Source organism: Protobothrops mucrosquamatus, unplaced genomic scaffold (genome assembly GCF_001527695.2).
Source record: "Protobothrops mucrosquamatus isolate PMUCROS unplaced genomic scaffold, P.Mucros_1.0 scaffold343, whole genome shotgun sequence".
NCBI lineage: Eukaryota > Metazoa > Chordata > Lepidosauria > Squamata > Viperidae > Protobothrops > Protobothrops mucrosquamatus.
This window is the reverse complement of record NW_015386680.1, coordinates 24,446-46,281: the sequence shown is the minus strand read 5'-3', so window position 1 is coordinate 46,281 and position 21,836 is coordinate 24,446. Positions and strand designations below refer to the sequence as shown.

The 21,836-nt window shown below is 40.0% G+C and overlaps 1 protein-coding gene across 1 annotated transcript in view; it reads left to right on the top strand.

Annotated features, from left to right (window-relative positions):
* PCLO (piccolo presynaptic cytomatrix protein) overlaps nucleotides 1-21,836 on the top strand; it is a 74,045-nt gene that overhangs the window by 35,963 nt on the left and 16,246 nt on the right. Inside the window, exons 9-18 of the mRNA XM_029284046.1 lie at nucleotides 2,955-3,091; nucleotides 5,543-5,624; nucleotides 8,692-8,817; nucleotides 12,589-12,697; nucleotides 14,261-14,328; nucleotides 14,718-14,929; nucleotides 16,125-16,175; nucleotides 17,004-17,134; nucleotides 18,015-18,041; nucleotides 20,002-20,095. Coding sequence (XP_029139879.1) covers nucleotides 2,955-3,091; nucleotides 5,543-5,624; nucleotides 8,692-8,817; nucleotides 12,589-12,697; nucleotides 14,261-14,328; nucleotides 14,718-14,929; nucleotides 16,125-16,175; nucleotides 17,004-17,134; nucleotides 18,015-18,041; nucleotides 20,002-20,095 — 1,037 coding nt within the window. The remainder of the gene's footprint in view (nucleotides 1-2,954; nucleotides 3,092-5,542; nucleotides 5,625-8,691; nucleotides 8,818-12,588; nucleotides 12,698-14,260; nucleotides 14,329-14,717; nucleotides 14,930-16,124; nucleotides 16,176-17,003; nucleotides 17,135-18,014; nucleotides 18,042-20,001; nucleotides 20,096-21,836) is intronic.

The following is a 21,836-nucleotide window of genomic DNA, read 5'->3' as shown; positions in this document are numbered from 1 at the left end:
AGGTGGCCCGGTGGTTGCAGGTAGAGCTGGATCCCTGGAGGGACAGATGTGCCTGCTCCTTTGAGGCAGCGGGTTTCCCTCTCCCATGGCAGAAGGACGGCAGTTCAGCTTCCGCCCTCCCGTCTCTCCCTCCTTCCGCAGACTCCTTTGGGAGATCGTAAGGCCGGACACCTGTAGCCGAGAGGGAGGAAATGTGGGCCTGACCACTATGAGGAAGCTGTTTAGCAAAAGCTTGGAGGCAGAAACTATGGCAGTAATTTTAAGGTGTGCAAGCGGAGGTCTCACTTAGGAGGAATGGGTGTGGAATCCCCTCACTATGAAGGGAGTTTATCACTGGGCAAGAATGAAAGATATCGCTTACATACTGATACGTAACTTGATTTGTAATTGCTCAGGCAGCAGGTAGATTAGTCATCTTTACCTTTTCTCTGTTGACCCAACAAAATCTTTTCTATTTTGGAAGGCTAGAAATTTAAAATAATGGATACAAATACTGAACTTTACATATATATCAATGCAGATTTTGGATGCATTACTACATGTCATATCACTTACTCTGTAGAAGCCAGATCAACTTGTTAAAAATTGTTTTTTGTTATCTCTGTGTACAGGCTCTAAATATTAAAGGAGCTACATAATATTTCACTGGCAATGTTATATCTGCGTGTTATGCTTATATCCACTTATATCAACTGAATGCAGACTGAGCTGCTCGGTGAAGATTCGATCAAGATTGTTACAAGGCCCAAGAGCCAGTTTATAATAAATATAACTATACTAAAGAAGTATCACCAACACCATAAAAATGCCCAGCTTTATACTGTCTAATATATGGGGATCCTGCTTTATTGAAGCAGATAAATACGTGACGTGGTAAAGGAGATATGAATTTTGATTTCATTGTTGAAACTTAGAAAAAGCTCTTGTGCCCAATTCTGTAATCTCAGAAATCCTGAAAGCCAACGGTTGATGGTGGGTGCTTTTATGTTAGCCTTATTATGAAAATTACTAAAAGGGATTGCAGGCTATTATCTCTGTCTATAAGAGCAGTAAGAAAGATAATCCTGACAATTTTTGTCTGTTAGCTTGTTCTCAATAATCAGTAAATTATACCCTGTAAATTTGATCCATGCCTTCTTTTTCTGTGGTTATTATAGAGATGTGAAGTACAGATTTCTTATTCCTAAAAGAATTACTTGTCTACTTCATCAGAGCCACGTAGGTGTCAGTCCTGAGATCCCCTTCAGGGGCAACTATGACAAACAAATGCTTCTAATTAAGACAGATCTTTTCATTTTCCAACTGCATATGTGATTCTGTAAACACGTACATACATGCATATATAATATGTACATGAATGAATATACATATATACAGTGCTTTTTTTCTTAAAAAAAAAAAAAAAAAAAAGGTGCCAGAACACACACACCTCATACAACCCGCCTTGCCTACCCTACAAGGTTCCATCCAAAAAAGGTGCCGGAACTCCGTTCTGGGCGTTCTATGAAAAAAAAAAGCCCTGCATATATATATATGTGTGTGTGTATACTCTGTGTGTATGTATGTGTGTGTACATACATACATACATACATACATACATACATACATACATACATACATTAGTGTATGTTTGATTTTTAGCTTGAGCTATGATTACATGTCCTGTTACCACAATTTGTTTTGGTTTTGTTAATGTTGGTCCACAGCTGCTGTAACATTTGTAATATTAGAGGAATTATCAAGCATATATTATATTTCTGTGAATTACACTTTTAAAACTTAGTATTCAAATCAGTATTTTTTAAAATTAAGTCTATGTAAGCACATAGAAAGATTGGTTATTTTTATGGCTTAACTTTTTTTTAACTCTGTGGTTCCCCCTCAGAATCTGTCCTCACAAATTCCATATCTGCAATAACTGCCTGGAAAGTTTTCAGAAGTAAACATTAAAACAATTCAAAAACCTGAGAAATCAACTTGTTATTATCTGTAATACTCCTGCCTTCTCCTATTTTCCCCACAACAACCCCTTGAGCTGTGGGAGGGTGGCCCAAAGTCACCCAGCCTGCCTTAGATGGGTCTAGAACTCACCGTCTCCCGGTTTCTACTGCAACCACAGCACCAAACTGGTTGCCATGTTGGTGACACCAAAACACTTGATCTCTAAATTTGGTTGATGTGATCTCAGGGCCGGCATATAACTCAAGGACCATGGCTTAACCAACTGCCGCACAACAGGACAACATATTGTCCATCAGTGTTTCTCAGCCTTGGCAACTTTAGTAAGAGAAGTGAATTTCAACTCCCAGAATTCCCCAGCCAGCATAAAGTTGAAAAACACTGGGGTGGATAATGGTTTAGACACTGCACAACATATGGTATTTAATTAAAGGTAGATTTATTATTATAGGAAAAAGAGGAAAGCAGAAACTATTGGTTGAATCTATTTGTAGGTTGTCCTAGGATTTAAAATCAGTTGATCACCAATATTTATATAAATGTTGGCAATGTGCTATAAGCAGGAAACACATTTGTAAAGTTATGCTTGAAATCTGCAAATTGATACCCAAGGTTGATTCCCCGTCTCCTAGCACAGCCACTCGCTACATTGCATGCAACTGGGATATACCGTATTCTGATCTTAGTGGCTACCGTGGAAATGCAGGTAAAGGACAGTCTCCAAACACTTATATACATGTTTATGAAGCCACATTCAGAAGTGTTAAATATTTAAGTAACTAAAGGCCAAAGGGATTAAGTTATTGTAATATAGACACAGTCTTAATTAGGCACCGTCCATTTGTGTTTGTCTGCTTCAACTTTTGTGTGCTATTTTTGCTTTGAAATGCATGCCCAGGTATGAGCTGCTCCGTGCATGCTGACTGTGCATCCGGGGTTGTTAGTCTTCTCACATCTCCCACTCAGAGCCTCTGCTGTGTCCTTGGTTTTCAAAGCCTACCACCTGCGTCGGGAAGAAACAGATTGGTTCGACAAACCTCGGGAGCCCCCTCTGGAGAATGGACCTGCTTTTGATAGAAGGCTGCCGGATAAGTTAGCCCACTCAAGACCACCGAGCCAGCATCAGGACCAAGTAAGAAGGCTATTTTTTTTCAATCAAGAATATTGCTTAAGAAAGTCCATTTCAAGAAAACTCAATTCTCCAGTCATTTCACAACAAAATATTACAGGCTTTGGAAGCTCTTTTCAGTGGTTCTCCCACTTACCTGCACCTAAGAGAATTAACCTCAAGTGCTTTGACTAAGAAGACCAAATTAAAATGGTTCTCACGAATGAAGGCAAATCTACGTGTCCCAGGATAATGTTGCAGGATCCAATATGGGGTCAGTCACTGGGACCAGAAGGTCTTTAGTCTTCCGAGCTTTCGGCCTCAGGGAGAAATTCTCTCACTTCCCTCTCGGAAGCAGCCCCCCCCCCCCGAGGACGGGAGCTGAAGCACGTGGTCTGAAAGCTCAGAAAACTAAAACCTCTGGTCCTGGTGACCGCTTAGATTGGACCCCAAAATGGTTCTGCCCCCTATTGCTGCTGGCAAAATAACTTGATAAGAATGCCAATAATTAGATTTATGCAATGCAGGTCTGCCCCAAGCATTTTAATCGCTTTCGGAAGCAGGAATACAGTCCGGGTGTCTGGACTGGCATTGTTGGGGAAATCCAGTAATATTCCCCACAACAAGCATTTCTGGTCATGCTCTGGTTCTGGGATGGAATCAGCCACGTGTATCTACTGTTCAGTTTCCCCCCTTGGGTAATTATAATAATAATAATAGTAAAGTTGGAAGGGACCTTGAAGGTCATCTAGTCCAACCCCCTGCTCAGGCAGGAAACCCTATACCATTTCGGAAACCCTATACCAATTCTTAGAGGTTGGAACCGAATGCCCCATCATAAATCATAAATCACCTTCAGTTGGCCCCAACAGTGAACTAAACTGTTTCCTGCTAAAGGATCGATATTCTGAAATTTCTAGATAAATTCTAAATTCTGTGCTATAGCAATTGAAGTTGCTGTATATGAACAAATTCACTTTCTGCATGCTTAGTTTCTGTTATAAACAAGGCTTATATACTAGTTGTTTTTCTTTTAGCAGATGTTTTTGCGAGGACTACAACTATCCATAAATAAGATTAAAAAATAAAATCTGCTTTAATAACTCTTTGATTACACAAAATATCCAAATATTTATTTGGAATTAGCATTTTATCAAAAGAAGTTTCAATGCAGAGGTTTCAATTTTGGGCAGTTAAAAAAAAATCGTCCCCTCTTTGCCTGGCGTTCCCTCTCTTTCCTGGCTTTCTTCAAGGTGCAGCTCTGACAGAAGGACTTTCCGCTTGCTTAGATAAGTGAGAAATTACTAGAAAATGAAGCCATATTTCACAAAAAATGAAAACATTCACGAAACCTTTTCATTCAGTGTTTTTGGTTAAGCCAATGTAATCTAAGCCAAGGGCTGGGAAATTCCTGTTTTTATAGGAATTACCAAGGAGTCGAACTGAACATTTCTGCACCGCATGACCTAAGCAGTGAACTCAAGCCAGCCCTTCTGCAGATTTTGCATTTTAAAGGCTGGCCTGACAACTGCCTTGCCTTATAAATTCTCTTGTCACATTGCTGCTTCTGTTACCATGCCGAAAAATGTGTTAAATTGAATGGGAGACCTGCACTACAAGGTTACTTATGTAAGCAAATAATAACAGGCAGATTGCATAAGTGACATCTTTGTGTATTAGATTTTTTTACAGCATTCACAAATTGGAAAACAAGTAACGGTTGCTTTTACTGTCCTGTTTTTCTGCCTCAGCTGCAGCAGCAAAACTAATGAACCTTCTACAATCAAAACAAACGAGTATCCCAAATAAGCATAAGTAAATACAAGCAAACTCAAGCATCCATGCATCTCTCTGCAAAGCGTACAGCCCAATTTAAAACAAACAAACAAACAAACAAAAAGGTTCGGAAGCATCACTGCAAACCACAGCAGTTCCTACATTAGTAGCATATTCCCCTCTTTCTGTCACCACACACATAAATGACCATAAATGCGGGCTGGTCACCCAAGAGCCCAAAATGTGGTCACATAACTGCAGGCTGGGTGGCCATCGAAACTTTGGAGCCTGGTCGTAAATGGCTTCTGGGCGTTTGCCTGACATTATTCACATCTCCATAGAAGCAGTTCAGAAGGTCCAGGGAGCTCTCTAGTTCCAGCACGCTCTTATTGGTTTACTCCAATTTCTCTAGAGTAGAAGGGAAGAGGCAAAGCCGTCAGCTGTGCTCACTGGCTCCTGATGCTTGAACCACAAAACGGAGACCGTCTCTTCCTCGGGATCAACATTACTGCACACAATCGCAGTGGACTAGCTCCCATGCTGTGTGCAGTTGCATATACAAATAGTTGTACTTGTAAGAGGCAGGATGTATTTCCAAACATAGTGTTTGCAAGACTAATGCTTTAATTCAAAGTAACTATTTGTTACCTAAGGGATATGTTTTACCTTTAATCCCCACTTGCATTTTGTATTCCCCAGATTATTGGGAAGCCTATCCAATACACCTTCCCTCATGCAAGGCTGAAGCTCTTGAGCGACCCAAAAGATCACTCTGTTTCAGGTAAAGCAAACAAGATTATCCAGCTTGGATTCTATGATTGTCTATGGACAACGACGGAGTGGCATACAAAGGAATTGTTCATTTCTGAGAAGGGTTGAAATTCCGCAGTGGTATAGAGCCCAACGCTTATTAAATGCTACTTCCTTAAAAAGAATAAAAGTCCTGCCAAAGTTATAATACAGCTAGTCCTTGCTTAGCAGCTATCACATTTGGTGACCGTTTGCAAATATCAGGATAATTTAAAAAATAAATTATTGATGTGCACATTTATGACCAAATTTTATGAGCCTGACATCAAAAATCTTGAGTGTGAAACTGATTAAGATCTTGTCAGTTCCAGGCAGTATCTGAGGGTTCTAATCAGCTAATTAAGGTCCCAGAACTGAGCTTGTTAGCTTGCAGTCAGCACGTTTAAGCAATAACAGAATAACAGAGTTGGAAGGGACCTTGGAGGTCTTCTCGTCCAATCCCCTGCTCAGGCAGGAGACCCTGTACCATCTAAGACAAATGGATTGTCCAAATTCTTCTTTAAAACTTCCAGTGTTGGAGCATCCACAACGTCTGGAGGCAAGCCGTTCCACTGGTTCATTGTTCTAACTGTCAGGAAGTTTCTCCTTAGTTCTAGGTCAGTGATGGCGAACCTTTTAAAGACTGAGTGCCCAAACTGCAACCCAAAACCCACTTATGCATCGTCGGGTGCTGGGTGGGTGTGGCCCATTGGGTGGGCGTGGCTGCGGTGGTAACAGCAGACTGGGTGGGACTAAAAAGTTCAATCAATCAATTCCAACTTTGCAACATCTTTTTTTTTCCCGCGAGAAGTTGAAATTGACTGATTGATTGAATCTTTTTTTTTGTACACAGTGGTGGAGGCCTAAAGCGAAAAGGTTTTATAAAACCCAGCTGAAGGCCTAGGACTGGGGCGATGGCACGCATGCCCACAGAGAGGGCTCTGAGTGCCACCTCTGGCACCCGTGCCATAGGTTCGCCACCACTGTTCTAGGTTGCTTCTCTCCTTGGTTAGTTTCCATCTATCATTTCTTGTCCTGCTCTCACGTGCTTTGGAGAATAGGTTGACCCCCACCCCTTCTTTGTGGCAATCCCTCAAATATTGCAAGACTGCTATCATGTCATCCTTCTTGGATGAGAAGAGAAACATTTTCAAGGGGAAAGTCCTGGTTTTTATATGGTGAAAGGAGGTTTTTTTTTCTTAATTTTTGTTGCAAGGGGGAAAAATGGTAAAAATTTAACAGGATTGCAGTCACTAAATGAAGACAGGGTCTACTGAAAAAAGCAGTCCATAAAAAGTTTCTGATTATACTGTAGATTGGTTTATTTATTTAACGGTTTCTATCCCTTCTTCTTAAGAAGAACGGTTTGTGACTTTCCATATTTGTTACCTCCTTTTTGATTGAAAGTTTATGCTCAGAAATACTAGAGAAGAGAGGCAGTTTGCTGCAGCGGTTAAAGACCCAGGGCAGATGTATATGCACATCAGAGTTTTGCTGGTTTTCTCTGTTTTATTCTGTTTTTTTGTTGTGTTTTTGTTTGTTCTGCTTGAAAGGGAAAACCTTTTTCCATAAATTACATTTTTTAGAAAGCAGCAAAGCAACAGCTCTTGAGGAATGAGGATTAACCCCCACCCCCACCCCCATCCATCTCCCACTTCCACTCTGGCCAATGTAAACCAGAGGCAGAGACAGACGTGGGATGCTTCAGAGCAAGATTCCCGTTGTAATTTAGAATTTCTGCCATTGGAAAAAAGTCATCATAATATTCTACTCCATAGAAAAACATTCTGAATCACTTTTGTTAGTAGGATTTTATTTTATTTTCTAAACAGAAAAGTCACAGATTCCTTGACTCCAGTCCTTGATATCAAGAATAGACTTGTCTCATTTCTTAAAATATGTCTCTTAGCAAGATCCCAAGACCAGCACAAGCATAATTCTCCAAGCATAGTCAAGTTCCAGGTATTGGTAGCCTTGATACAAAAGATTTTCCCCATAAATCCATCTCCGTACATTAACACATTATTCAACCATTCACAGGGCCCTCAGTGGCCTTGCTAGGGAGCCCGGGGACCAGCTGCTCTCTCTCTCTCACACCTGCAGGAAGAAAATAATGGCAAATCACTCTGGAAAATGCTGCTCACCCCCCAAAAGGTAGAAACAGTAAACAGAGAAGTTTGCTGGTTCTTACTAAAATTGGCCTCTTGTTCCCCAGGGACCACTCGCCCTGGTCGTTTTCTGGAGTTCAAGGTGTTTAGGAACAGAATGTAAGAATTAATTGTCTTTGGGGCTGGAAGCCTTTGTCTTCCACACAGGTGGCCAAGGCTGGAGCAGGTGTGATCCAGCTAAGTCATTCCTGTACTCTTTCTTTCTTTCTTTCTTTCTTTCTTTCTTTCTTTCTTTCTTTCTTTCTTTCTTTCTTTCTTTCAGAAAGGCTGTGTTGATGGCCATTCAAGGTTTCCTGGCAGAACAATTGGATTGCCTTTTCATGTATTGCTTTTATCTCAGGTCACAAATATATAATGCTAAATTTGTATTCCTGTGAAGAAACAATTATTTTTTCTGCCAGTCACCACTGTGGCTTTGGCATTAAATGGAAACTAACTTATTTCCCTTACCTGCGGTAGACATGATTGGGTTTTTTTATATTTGCAGAGAGAAACATTTTTCATTCTTCCTGTCTCATCACCTTTCTCATATTCTAACAGAGTTAACTCTTCATTTCTCGAAACCCTTGAGTTTACGGGATATTTTTCATGAAATGCAAACATACATACACAGAGTTTAATCCACTCTTATCTTGTTCAGTTTCCTTTATAAAATCAAGTCATTTGATTGATTGATTTAATCACATGATAAAAACAAATTTGATCTTTCTTTCCTCTCAGTTTTCTTGGAATTCAAGTTATATTATCTGGCTGGGAACAAAATTAATATTTCTGAATAAACAAATATAGAATTGAACAGCTACAGCAAAAAAAACTATAGCTTTCTTATTACATTACAGTTTTTATCCTTATATTTTAAAAATTACTGTGTGCTTTCTTTTTTAAATGCAGGCAATGGACTTGGGATTCGAGTTGTAGGTGGAAAAGAAATTCCTGGAACCAATGGAGAAATTGGTGCTTACATTGCAAGGATCTTACCAGGTGGAAATGCTGAACAAACAGGGAAACTTATGGAAGGTACAATGATCTGTTCTTTGTCCTCATTGATACTGATCAGTATTGCATGTGGAAAGATGACTTTGCTCAAGGAAAAATCTAGGAAGACCCCAATGAATAAATGGAAAGAAGTAGGTCAAGCAGCATATGTGTGTGTGTGTGTGTGTCCACCATGACATTCGTTTCGTAAATGACGATACTGTCCCCAAGAGTCTATTTGTAAGAACCTCTTCTGAAAATTTCAAAAATGTTCACCTGTCATATCTTAAACAAATCAGTTGTGACCCTGACATGCTTTAGAAAAGGCTACTAAAGCACAGCAGAGACTGGAAGACCACACTTATATTATTTATTAAACTTGCCTAGGAAAATTAAAATCATAACTAATACCTTGAATTGGACCCGGAAGCAAATCGGCAACCAATGAGGTCCACATAACAATGATTTTCCAGGGGCCCTCATAGGGGCCCTTAAAATTGTCCCTATGGCTGCCTTCTGCACCAGCCGTAGCTTCCAAACAGTCTCCAAGGGTAGCTCCATGGAGAATATTGCTGAGAAACACCATATCAGCCATGGGTCAGCCACATGGTAGTAAAAGCAGCCAGGCAGAGCTTCAGCCTCCAGAGGTGCCTATGGCTGCAATCTCTTGAGACAACCAACTCTTACCTAATTGATATTAGGATACTTACGGAAGAACATCAAACTCTTGCAAGAATTTGGCCATTTGAAAACAAACATTTGGTATGCATATCAGAGACAATTTGCGGCACTGTTACTAAACCCTAGTGTTTCCTAGACCACATCTGGGAACATCTGATCTAAAAGATAAGAAGCAAATACATTAATGCTAGCTCTATCTCTATTGAGCCATGAATCATTAAGAACGTGAAGTATCTCTCTAAGAAACCATACTTATTTTATTTAAAAACTATTTAAAAGAGTCTCTCGGATATAGGGGGATGGGAACCCTTTCCTGGATCCCTGCACTAAGTCACTCCTGCCCTGGTCAGTCCTCTTATACCTGGACTGCTGCAACCTGCTCTGAAATACAGAGCCATTCTCTAGCATTTTTCTTTAAGGAATACCTGCTACCCATTATTATGCATGTCTCACCGTGTCTTATTTATTCATTACCTAGGTTTTCAAAACAAATTTATGACCTGTTAAACAGTATATTATTTGTGTAAGTGAAAGTAGCTCAAGAATTCTGCTTTTTTCCTACGTGTAATTTAATTTGTGTGTATGTGTGTGAGAGAGATATTTGGTTTTGCATGGAGACTTTAAACAGCTGCTAGTTAAAACACACCCAACCCATGTCTCTACCAGGGTAGTAGAGTAATTTAAAGGTTAGGTCAGCTTTAGTTCCTAACCTAAATATCAGGATAGGAACTAATTGAACTTTAGCCTTGAAACTGTTTTTCTGTAGATACACCTCACTATAAAATAGAATAGAGCTGGAAGGGACCTTGGAGGTCTTCTGGTCCAGCCCCTTGCTCAAGCAGGAGAACCTACACCATCTCAGACAGGTGACTGTCCAGCCTCTTCTTAAAAATCTCCAGTGATGGAGCGCCCACGATTTCTGGTGGCAAGATGTTCCACTGGTTAATTGTCCTCACTGTCAGGAAGTTTCTCCTTAATTCCAGGTTGCTTCTCTCTTTGATCAGGTTCCAACCATTGTTTCTTGTCCTGCCCTCTGGTGCTATGGTGAATAATGTGACCCCCTCCTCCTTGTGGCAGCCCCTCAGATACTGGAATACTGCTATCATGTCTCCCCTATTTCTTCTTTTCTTTAGACTAGCCAAATCCAAGTCCTGTAGCCGTTCTTCATATGTTTTAGCCTCCAGGCTTTTGATCATCTTAGTTGCTCTTCTCTGGATACACCTCACTAACAATTCAACCCATCTTCTCTTTCCTATATATTGTCAGTTTAACTGTCAGTTCAAATGGCTCTTGTATATCCACTGTTGATTTCTAAGTTGCCCTGCATTGTTTTTTTCCTTATTGGAATGGAGTATTTCTAGTACTTTTATAGAAGTTCCCAACCTTGTTCTCCACTGGATCTCGGGACTTCTGTGAAGTCTCACTAAGTACATCTCTAAAGTTGTTGAAATCAGCTCTCCCTGCATGTGTGACTATGCTTCAGTCTCTTATTCTGTAGCATCTGGAACCCTGAGATGATGTGGCCAGTTTATTTATTTATTTATTTATTTATTATTGGACTTATATGCCGCCCTTCTCCCGACAGGACTCAGGGCGGCTCACAGCATTTTAAAACAGTATAAAACATTATCCCCAATAAAAACCAATTAAAAACAAATATTAGTCGCTGTGTCTTATTAAAATCATTAAAATTGTCCCTATTTAAAATTCACCCTAGGCCAGACCCGCTTGCTGAAAAAGCCATGTCTTGAGGGCGCGGTGGAAAGCTAGGAGATCCGGAATCGTCCGGATCTCGGGGGGTAGTTCGTTCCAGAGGGTGGGGGCACCCACAGAGAAGGCCCTCCCCCTGGGGGTCGCCAGCCGACACTGCTTGGCCGACGGCACCCTGAGGAGGCCCGCTCTGTTGTTCTCCATTCTTTTACTTCTTCAGTCAGCTTTTCTTCTTTGTTAGGATCAACCCTCGGAGGGTTGATTTCCTTGTCCTTTGTTCAATTAACAGGAAAATTAAGAAACAGAGAGACCTTTGAGAAACATTTTGCAATCTTCATCAATCTCATTTTCCAGAACGAGCACAAAATCAGGTCTCCAAGGTCTTACGAAAGGTTATCGTTCTGCATATTTGACTGATTAGTGAGGCCAGTTTAGGATGTCACATTAAATACATATTATGGAATCTGTGTTATAAGATGGTAGGTTTTTTTCAGCCCAATTACTTCCTCTGTATACAAACTCCTTTATCTTACAAGAACATCCTTTTCCATCTCATGTACCTCCAATTCCTGTATTAAGGTATAGTAAAATATTTTGTTCTACTACCTGTAACAGGGCTTTGCTTTGCTTTGCTTTGCTTTGTTGTGTGGGTTTGTGCATGTTTGAACACTGCCCATATAAAAACTAGGGTTAGTCTTACCATAAGGCAGAGTATGCTTCTGGTTTTAGGTGATAAAACTGGGAAGAGTTTCTGTCGGAAGTGTGGCATGGCTCCCCTTCATTTCTCATCACATTCAGCCAGAGCAGGAATTATAGTCCTGACAGAACTCAAGAAAAGCTTGGTCTACTCAGCATGGAAGGGAAGACTACCCTGTTTAGACAGCAACGTACCTTGCGCCGGTCCTGCTGAAAAGAGATCCGTGTATGTAGGAAATAATTGGCAAGAAAGAAAAATTAAGTGGGAAATATTCATTTGGCTGTGCTAGTTTTTAATGGATAGTGTCCATATTGATTGAACAAGAAATATGCACAGACGCCTACTGATTATGACACTGATACCCTTGTTCCAGTTTGAGTCTCTGCCTCCATTCAGATTTTTCCTACCACAGAAAAGTCCATATTTGTCCCAATGACTCCTTGTGCCACTTCATGCCAGCTCTTCCTCCCTCAATTTCCTTTTCCCCTTTCCCTCTTTATTCAGTTTATTTGTGAGACAGAGATTTTCCATGAAGTTTGGTAACAAGGTAAGCAAAATTTAAAATTAGCATGATTCGTGTGCAGTGAAAAGGTTTTCATCCTATCCGGTGAAATCAGATGCCAATTGTATTTACGTTACACATATAGTGGAAGGACTTTGCTTCGGGAAGGTTTTTAGAGCCCATGGTGCTGATCCCAGAACGTGTCTTGTCCCCGCTTTCCTAGGCATGCAGGTGCTGGAGTGGAACGGCTTTCCTCTGATGGGCAAGACCTACGAAGAGGTCCAGAGCATTATCGGTCTCCAGAGTGGGGAAGCTGAAATATGTGTAAGACTGTGAGTTTTTCTTCATCTTCCTGTTTCCATTGGTTTTTTTGGCTTTTCATGGTTTCTTAATTCATGGTTGTTAAGTTGCGAGCTGTACTTTATAATATTTGACATGAGAAGAAAATTAATGTAATTTTAAGTATTAAAGGAATATTTCCTTATTCCTTATAGTAAACTGATACCTTGCTCAATAGTAGTAACTGTGAGAGGGATCTCAGAGTCCTAGTGGATAATCACTTAAATATGAGCCAGCAGTGTGCTGCAGCTGCCAAAAAAGCCAACACAGTGCTGGGCTGCATTAACAGAGGGATTAACAAGATCACGTGAAGTATTAATACCACTTTACAATGCCTCAGTAAGGCCACACTTGGAATACTGCATCCAGTTTTGGTCACCACGATGTAAAAAAGATGCTGAGACTCTAGAAAGAGTACAGAGAAGAGCAACAAAGATGATTAGGGGACTGGAGGCTAAAACATATAAGGAACGGTTGCTGGAATTGGGTATGTCTAGTTTAATGAAGAGAAGGACGAGGGGGGACAGGATAGCAGTGTTCCAATATCTCAGGGGCTGCCCCAAAGAAGAGGGAGTCAAGCTATTCTCCAAGGCGCCTGAAGGCAGGACGAGAAGCAACGGATGGAAACTGATCAAGGAGAGAAGCAACTTAGAACTAAGGAGAAACTTCCTGACAGTTAGAACAATTAACCAATGGAACAACCTGCCTCCAGAAGCGGTGAATGCTCCAACACTGGAAGTTTTTAAGAAGAGACTGGACAGCCATTTGTCTGAAATGGTGTAGGGTTCCTGCCTGAGCAGGGGGGTGGACTAGATGACCTCCAAGGTCCCTTCCAACTTTATTATTATTATTATTATTATTATTATTATTATTATTATTATTATTATTATTATTATTATTATTATTATTATTATTATTATTATTATTATTATTATTATGGAATGGAATTAATGAACCTGGGCTAGAACCTCTGCATTCCACTTGAGACAGATGTCAAAACAATATTAATATCAGAGAACATACTGACTCATTTTGAATTACAAAATAATCAACCACCATTTTTTAAAAAAAATTCTTTGGCAGTGTTTAAACTAAATGGGTTCATAACATATCCTTCATTGCAAGAATGCTTTATCTTGCATTACACGTAGATCAAAGGACTTCTGGATTCAGATTTCAGCGAACTCATAAGTTCTTCAACAAACTCTAATGGAAATCTGTTAGAGACAAGTACAGGACTATGGTTCAAAATTACTGTGAGGTGATTGTAAGGCACTCTGTGATTCATAGCACTGGAAAAAAGTTTAACACACACGCACAAGTGGTTACTCATCTGGATATTGTGTAAAGTATATGTATTTTGGTGTAAACTACATTTCTTTCCATTCATAAATTCACCCTCAGTGTCACTCTTCCCAGTTCACAAAGCATCACAAAGATACTCAAGGGAGCTGCGTTCAGCAGCAGCTGCTTCATCTCATTTATCTACCCTATTGCGATCGTTGGGGGTCTAGTCAGGGTTCTTTTTGTCTTAGGTTTGTTGTTCCTCCTTTCAGGAATGTCAGCATGCTGTCTGAAGGCGAGAATTCCCAACATCTGGAATGGCTTGAGCCGGGAAAGACGGGTAAATGACCTATCTAACATGGGTAACAAACTGAGGGGGGAAGGATTTGGCTGCACTTAGCATACAACCTGTAGCTTTTGAATTTGTAGCAAGGGTGTGTGTGTTTTCTTTTCTTAGAGAAGTAAAAAATATTTCAAGTGCAGGAAAGTTCCATCTTTTCTCCCCAAATGAGTTGATCCAGGCATCCCAGCTTGGTTCCTATCTTCCCAGAGATTATCTTGAACCCAAAGTGTGAAATTCCAATATTTATTTTATTTAATATTCTGGATTTTTTTTCTGGATGTTTTTCAGTTTGTTTCCTCTCATTGTTGTAAAAGCTGAGCAAACTGTAGGTAGACAGGATGACTTTGTTGTATTGCAAAACTGACTCTGAATTCTTGTGCCCTCAGTGGATAAAACAAAATCTCCAGGAGTCGATCCTAAGCAACTGGCTGCAGAGCTGCAAAAGGTTTCTCTGCAACAGGCTCCCCTGACGGCCTCTTCAGCCGTGGAGAAGGGGTCCCACGGGCACTCTGGGACCGCGTCAGCCGCCTCCAGCTCCGTGCCCAGCCCTGGGCAGCCTGGCTCTCCTTCAGTGAGCAAGAAGCGGCACAGCGGCAAGGTAGGAGGGCACCTCGCCCTGGGTGGAGGAATAGGAATAGGTTAGGTGCTTTTGTTTCCTGCATTATTATCAGTCAGGTGGGGAGCAACCTGTGTCTTAGGTTAAGCGAGAGACTTTCCTGACTCACTGTGACTGCTCTGGGGGCTTCCCTCACACTGGATGTGCACGCTTCAGTCACGTGCTGACAGGCACAACAGTTGATCCTGTATGGGGATAAGATGAAGGTTGAGTCCCTTGTAAACCGCTTTGAACTCTGGGATAACAGGACAGGATATATATATTTAATAAATAAGTAAAATGTAAGACACTCTACTTACTGAGGCCCAAGCCTTGGATGTATTTGTATAGGCCAGTGATGGCGAACCTTTTAGAGACCGAGTGTTCAAACCGCAACCCAAAACCCACTTATTTATTGCAAAGTGCCAGGGCCGCATCAGCATTGTGGTGCCCTCAGGGTGGGGGTGGGGGGGAGGGCAGGGAGGTGCCTCTGAGTGCCGTCTCTGGCATGCAAAAAACGGGGATGCAAACATGGACCACCATGCTGCAAGGCGCAAAAATGGCTGCCGCCACGCCACAGGGTGCAGATACAAGGCGCTGCACCACACAAGAACAGGGCAGGGCTAGTGAGTATCACACAGGCACTAGCCCTGCCCCATTTGCAATGCATGCGTGCTCGTGGCCCCATGTGCGCATGCACGCATGTAAAATGCTAGTCGGCCGCTTCGCCTGCTTTGTGCTGGGCGGGGCTCCTGCTCCGGGTGGCAGTGGTGGCCTGGTGGACCTGCTGCTGATGGCGATGGCGCACGTGCCAACAGAGAGGGCTCTGAGTGCCGCCTCTGGTACGCGTGCCATAGGTTCGCCACCACTGGTATAGGCAGAAACCCTAATTTAATATTGTAATTTGATAAGAGAGATTCAGAAGTTTTTAGGGGTCTTTTATAAAATAAATTATGGCATGTATCAATCTAGAATTGTTAATAAACAAGTCATCTTTGAGGCAAGGTATTAAAATCAATTACTGCAGGAAATATCACTTTTTTACAAAGTTTCATTTCAGCTCTGAAATTTTAAGCCACCAAATGAATGGTTCATTAATCTTAATTGTATAAATTTAAGAATGCTGTGATAATTCTATTCCAGTTGTAAAGAGAGACAAATAACAATCAGTGCTGGTTTATTTGTTTTTAAATAACAGCCTGCTGAAGTCTCAAAGGGGGGTCCCCATCCCATAACTGGAGAAATCCAGGTAACGGTCTCATATTACATTATTTACCATTTACCTTTGTCAAAAAGTATGAAATTAATTTTTGTGGTTTGTACTTTGGGATAAAGTAACAGTGCAATGGCTACTTTGAGAACAGTTTGGATGTTTGATACATTAATTGGGTTATTCGGTAAAGTGCACTTTTTGTCTCACTTTGGCTTGGCCAAGCTGCAAACGGGGAGGGAGGCCCAGGCCAGGGAAATAGGATGTTGTTAGACTGATGAGGTTGATGATGATGATGATGATATTGCAGAAGGCTTGTTTTAAAAAATCCTCACTGGACACCACTCAGCCTTTAGATCCTTTATCATTTTAGAAACCTAAAAAGTAGGTTTCTGGATTCAGAATGTTAGAGGGATGGCTCTATTTGCACGGGACGAGCTTTGCCGACTCCATTTTCTCAGTAGAGTCAGCCCAGATTGCCTCTAGAATAGCAAGGACAGTGGACAGCAAGCTCAAACACTCCATTAGGGCTCCCTTTCCAATTATACAAAGCATTTCATGATCCATTGTCTATAATTACTGTTGCCGCCTCTCTGTATGAGTAAAGCTGGCTAACATTCAGATGGAATCATTTGCCACTGGCACCGCCATGTTCTGGAGATGAGCCCGACTTGAGAGAGACTTCACCTTTTGTGCCCAGCAGGTGGCAGCACTCAGTCAAACCGCTAAGGAAGCTTAGAATTTTCATCAGTGCTATCAGGGCATAGTGGGGAAAAAAGTTTTAAACACATAATTTTAAAATGGCTTTACTTTCAGAAACAGAAATTCATGTCAGAAATAACTAACATGAATTAATGTTCTCCTTAGCTTCAAATCAACTATGACAAGCAACTTGGTAATTTGATTATTCATGTCCTTCAAGCAAGAAATCTTGCTCCCCGTGACAACAATGGTTATTCTGACCCTTTTGTCAAAGTTTACCTTCTGCCAGGAAGAGGGTAAGTGGAGGGACGTTTTCACCCAAGGCAACAATTCTCATTTTTTTCTGTTTTTAGGGGATTCTTTTCGTGACCAATAATCAGCATGTCTAGCTTCAAGGGGGGGGGGGCTGTTGAATGGTTTTTCAAGGGAATTTGTTATCAATCTTGTTAATCCTTTGGGGGCTCCTCCCTCTCTGGTCTAATTGCTTCCTAAGTAGCACCCCTTTCCCTCGTCCCCCAAGGCCAGCCCTGGTTGCATTGCAATTAATGAAGAGAGTTTAAAGAATTTTCTCCTCCGTGCATTTTCTGCAAAGTAACACAGCATATTCAAAGCACTGATGAAGGGTGCTGTTACTAGACTCCTTGCAACCTCATAAGGATGCTTCAAGCTAGGTTCTTTTCTGTCCTTCCGGTGAGAGGAAAAAAGTTCAGATCAAATCTGCTCCCAGGGTGAAAAGTTCCTTTTCTCTCTGACAATGGGACATTGGAATTTGTTTTAGCCATAGACCAGTCAAACCAGGATCAAGCTACAATTCAGTATTCTGATCAGCTATTGGTTTCTTATTCTCAGATATGACAGTTTGTTCAAAAACAAACAGAATCTTCAAAGAAAAGATGAATTCATGAATCATAATTCTGCACTTTGATATTATAGTATTTATCTATGATTGAGACCTAATAGACCTAAATTGCTAATGCTGTTATGGGGGGGGCTTTCAATGGAGGGAAGTTCCATTATGATCTCCCCAATCTGTTTAACATTTCTTCTTTCCCCAATTTTCAACCTCTTTTGATATATGGTTGGCATCATGTTTTATCTCTTTGTATTCCTAATCTTTTGCTTCCTGTATCCCTTTCTATTGCTTTTCGATGCATTGTTCCTTCACTGGGTTTGCAGCCAAGTCATGGTTGTCCAGAATGCAAGGTAGAGTGCTTTATTCTTTAACTGATGCTCTGTGCATGAAAACATCCATACAGTATATACTCATCTGCCCAGAATTCCAGTGATCTGCAAAGCAGGAAAGAAAAGTGATTTTCCCCCAAGAATGGCTGATCTGGTTATTGATGGCCAGAGGTGAAAAAATTATAATAGGCAACAAATTGAGGCAGCATCTTACCCCACCATTACTGGATTAATTGGGAAAGATCACAACTATTTTAATATATGCAGAAATAATAATGCACTGTCAATTAATAATTATTCTGAGAGCCTGTTCCAGTAAGGCATCAGGCTAGTAACCAGGAGACGGTGAATTCTAGTCCCATCTTAAGCCTAAAAGCAGGCTGGCTGACTTTGGGTGGTCCCTCTCGCTCAGGGCACAAAGTCAGACCTGGATGACAAGACGGTCAGCCAATTCCTGTCACAACCAATGGATCGACACAATCTGGCAGAGAAAAACATTGGGAAGGAAAAAAAATAGTAATTATTCTGTTCTGTGTCTCTAACATGAACTGCTTGCTAGCAAGTGCAAATACCTTACAGAAAAATCATTTTTATGCATAAATTGTAGTTTTCCATTTTATATCAGTTTCTTTGGGGTTTATGGGATTCTTGCTATATGAGTTAGTATCCAAATATAGCTCAATTTTAATTGCACTTATTATTTTTAAATGGTTAGATATTTGGATAGATCTTATTAAATCACTTGATAAGCAAAGCACCCCTCTTGATCCATCAACCTCAGAGACCAGCAAGCTGTTTTGGGATCCTGTGAAAATGCTCCAAGCATTTCATGCATAAAAAGTGTCTTACTGCATGCTTGCAAAGATCCCTCACACACATACACTATACTGAAGTGACACTAGTTACATAGTACATTCAGGCTTTAACTATTTGCTGACCTTATATATCTGATATATCACTTCTGCACTTCTCCTCAAAAATTAATTTGCCTAAAGAAACCAATATTTTTATAGCAGAGCTAACTTATTAGAAATTACTGTATTATTGGCCAATGGGAAGAGACAACTTAACTTTAAAATTATATAATAATTAATTTCAGTTCAGAGGGATATTCATGAAAGCAGTAATGCCCTGTAAAATATGCATAATCCTAAAACATAATTAAAACAAAAGTGAGTTTGCAGAGATCCATTAGCATGCATAGAACTTAATGTTCTTTAAGTTTCTCTGTATAAAATAATTATATGAAATAACTGTTCCAATTAAGAGCTGATATACAGTGGATGACCTGCCATGTACATTCCCAGCAGTAAAGGGACATTTATTTTTTCAGGCTTGGGAAAACACGTGACAATTTAATCAATATTAAATTAGTGTTTTTGTCATTAATACAATAGTGATTTGAGTTTTCCTTTATGATTTTCACAGAAATTACTCTCCTATAATTAAAGGCAAGCCAAAGCTAGGAACCTACCTGAGCAGGGGGTTGGACTAGATGACCTCCAAGGTCCCTTCCAACTTTACTATATTATTATTATTATTATTATTATTATTATTATTATTATTATTATTATTATTATTATTATTATTATTATTATTAAATGATATGTTGTATTATTTATCTGTCTTATCAGCTGAGTATATTTTTCAGGAAAACCAGTGCTTCATCATTATTTCATAAATATTATTGTATAGAAGCAATTTGTAAATGCAATATATTCCTTGTGTTGTTTTCAATTGCACAAAAGAGATTTAAAAGCTTCCAACTAGCCATGTTGGCAATTCAAAACTTTAATTTTAATGAAGACAATATGGAGAATGCTCAATAGAAGATTATCATTTACACTGAAAGAGATCTAATCTCATTTGACCACACGAGCCTGAAAGTTTAATCATCAGATGTGTTAAAACTGTTTATGAATTGAAACAATAGGAAACCTATGAAAGTGGTGTTATGTTACGTTCCTTTGTTTCATTTCAGCATTGAGAACAAGAGAAAGACAAAATACATACAGAAAAGCTTGAATCCTGAATGGAACCAGACGGTTATTTATAAAAGCATCTTCATGGAGCAGGTATGCGGCTAAAGGCATATTTTGTTCCTGGTGTGGACAAATGCTGTTCCTGAGATAAGGGTATATCAAGAATGAAACTGCTTCCATAATAGCCTCCCCTCCTTCTTGAGCACATCTTGTCTGTCCGTTCATCTTGGAGCACTCGGCGTTTTTTGTTTTGTTTTTTAATTCTGAATGAAGGTGATCTTGAACTGGAGGCAGTCACCCTTCCAAAAGGAAGTGTTGATTAAAACAAATGATAGGCAGAGATTTAAATCCCAGTAGTGCAATGTCCACATTGCTCATCTTGTTAACCAAAAATTGCAAATTCTGTATGAAACTAGTTTTGGAGATTTCCTGGTTTGCCACATTTCAAACTGGGAATTGCTCAGACCAAAAGAGGTGGAACTAATTGAATTAATAATTACTGATTATAATTATCTATCTAAAGGACCCTATTTATAAAATTTAATCCATCAGTTTCATATACTTCCTATAAAATCTGTCTCATACCCACAAATCATTTTTATACACAGAAGTATGCTACATAAATTCTCCTTTTAACAGGAATACCAAAAAAAGGGGGGGGGATTGATGTAGGTGGCACAAATAAAATAGGTAGCAGAATTGGGAGGAAAGGAAAAAGAAAGGCGGAAAAAAGCACTGTCTGGAAAAATTGTTATTTCTCTTTTCTGGGCATTGGTCAGACTCTGCCCACAGGACATGGTATCAAGTTTGAAAGATATTGATAAACTAGAGTATTTTCAGAGATGAACAACCATGCTTTTTGTAGCAAAAATGTATCTGGAACAGTCCGATGTGTCAGGTATATTTACCTACAGGGACACATAATAACCACCTTAAATTGTTCAGATACTACAGAATATGGGACAGAGTGGATCAAGAAGACAGGATCAGAAGCAAATTATAAGAAGGTCATTTTCAGTTGTTCATCAGGAAAAATTCTTAAGAAAAAGCTGTTCAGCAGCGAGCTAAATTCCTCCGGGGACCAGATGCGCCTGCGTGGCAGGAATACTGTTGGGGTGACTTTCTGCATTGAGCAGAGGGTCAGACCAGAAGATTTCCAACATCTCTCCCCAGTCATATATTTTTGGCAAGGCAGCGTGGGAAAGAAGAAAACGGCACCTCACGGTAGGATGGGTAAGCAGAGGAAGTGAATAAATAGATAAATGGAAAAGCAGGTTAAATGAGAAGCGTTATCTCCCTGTGCTCAGGAAATTGTAGAGAACCATTCTGGGTCATAGTAGCATATATCACACACACACAGAGAGAGAGAGAGAGACAGACAGACAGACAGACAGACAGACAGATAGTATCAATTATGCATATGCCAATCGTTCAAGATCCAAATTGAATCAGTTCAATCAGTTCAACAAATCAGTTCAAATCAAAATACAGTATATCAATTTGATCTGAAGACATCTAATAAACCACCAGATTGATTCAAAAGTGTTGAATTTAAATTGAATATTCAATTTCATGGAGTCATTAGATCAAAACACCTTTCATCAGGTCTTTAAATTAAAATGTCAGTTATGTCATGACGTGGCTGTTCCAACTAGCGGGACTGGCCTGAGGGATTTTAAAGGGGGTTTTAATTACTTTTAAATTGGACATATTTAAATATTTCGTTTTAATCAAATTTTAATTAAGTATGTATATATGTTAGTATTTTATTCAATTGTCAGCCGCCCTGAGTCCGTAAGGAGAAGGGCGGGATATAAATGCAATTAATAAATAA